At 47.8% G+C, this 1087-nt stretch overlaps 1 protein-coding gene across 1 annotated transcript in view; it reads left to right on the top strand.

Moving 5' to 3' along the window:
• Window positions 1-1087, top strand: part of SLC23A3 (solute carrier family 23 member 3) — an 8802-nt gene that overhangs the window by 3100 nt on the left and 4615 nt on the right. The window contains exons 4-5 of the mRNA XM_019638203.1: window positions 130-280; window positions 501-539. Of these exons, the coding sequence (XP_019493748.1) occupies window positions 130-280; window positions 501-539 (190 nt within the window). The remainder of the gene's footprint in view (window positions 1-129; window positions 281-500; window positions 540-1087) is intronic.

Below are 1087 nucleotides of genomic sequence, written 5' to 3'. Positions count from 1 at the left end.
GCTGACCCCCAAGGTGCCTTCCTTCCCCATCCACAGGGGCTTTCTTCTCTGGGACCCCCTTTTATGGTATTCTGCCACTCCCACCTCCATTATAAACAGCAGGATGCCTGCTTCCTTTTGCTCCTAAAGCTCCTTCTCTCTTCTAGGCTTATCCTGCTCATGGTGGTCTGCTCTCAGCACCTGGGCTCCTGCCAGTTACCACCATACCCCTGGAGGCCAGCTTCAACATCTTCAACTTGCACTCATATCCCTACCTTCCGGCTGCTCTCGGTATGTGAGGGTCTGGGCAGAGGCAGGCAAGGTTAGAAGGGCTGGCATGGAATGCTTGCTCGGCACCCTGTCCTTTGGCCTCTGTTAACTCTCTAAGGCTGGCCCTGGAGGATCTGGGGGAGGGGTTCTTTTCCATCTCAGTCTTGCCCCTCAGGTGCTGGTCCCAGTGGCCTGTGTGTGGATCATGTCTGCCCTTATGGGTCTCAGCGTCATCCCCCGGGGGCTGTCAGCCTCTACTGAGGCACCATGGTTCTGGCTGCCTCACCCAGGTAGGTTTTCTCCTAGTCTTTCATCCTCTTACTCAAATAAAGGTGCCTATTTCTTTCAACTCAAGATTTAATGAATTTCATTTCTGAATTAAATCCTGTGCTTTTTCAAAACAACCAGGAGAGGGAAATTGCCTGTCTGAGGGGCAATGCCAGCCCCTCACCACTGGCATTTTATTTAGTGTTAAGAGACATTTACAAACCTTACCACTCCCTACTGATACTCATTACCCAATTTACACATTTATGCCACCTACCCCCTCAGGCATTTGAGTTGGTGAGCTATGCATAAAGATTGTTTTTGAGGCATTGTATATGAAATTTTCTCATTCATCAATTTAATAAATGTCTATTGAGTGCCAATTATGTGCTAGGCACGTGATAGGGGACCAGTGACAAACATGACAGACACAGTACCTGTGTTCCTGAAGCTTATAATCTGTTGGGGAATACAGAAGCTAATTAAATAGCCACACAAATAAATGTAAAATTGCATGTGGTAAGTGTAAGAAAGAGGAGGTACCCTGTGTGATGACAGCTTGTAATGGGGA

This window comes from Hipposideros armiger, unplaced genomic scaffold, assembly GCF_001890085.2.
Source record: "Hipposideros armiger isolate ML-2016 unplaced genomic scaffold, ASM189008v1 scaffold_38, whole genome shotgun sequence".
Classification (NCBI taxonomy): Eukaryota; Metazoa; Chordata; class Mammalia; order Chiroptera; family Hipposideridae; genus Hipposideros; species Hipposideros armiger.
This window is presented reverse-complemented; position numbering and strand designations above follow the sequence as displayed.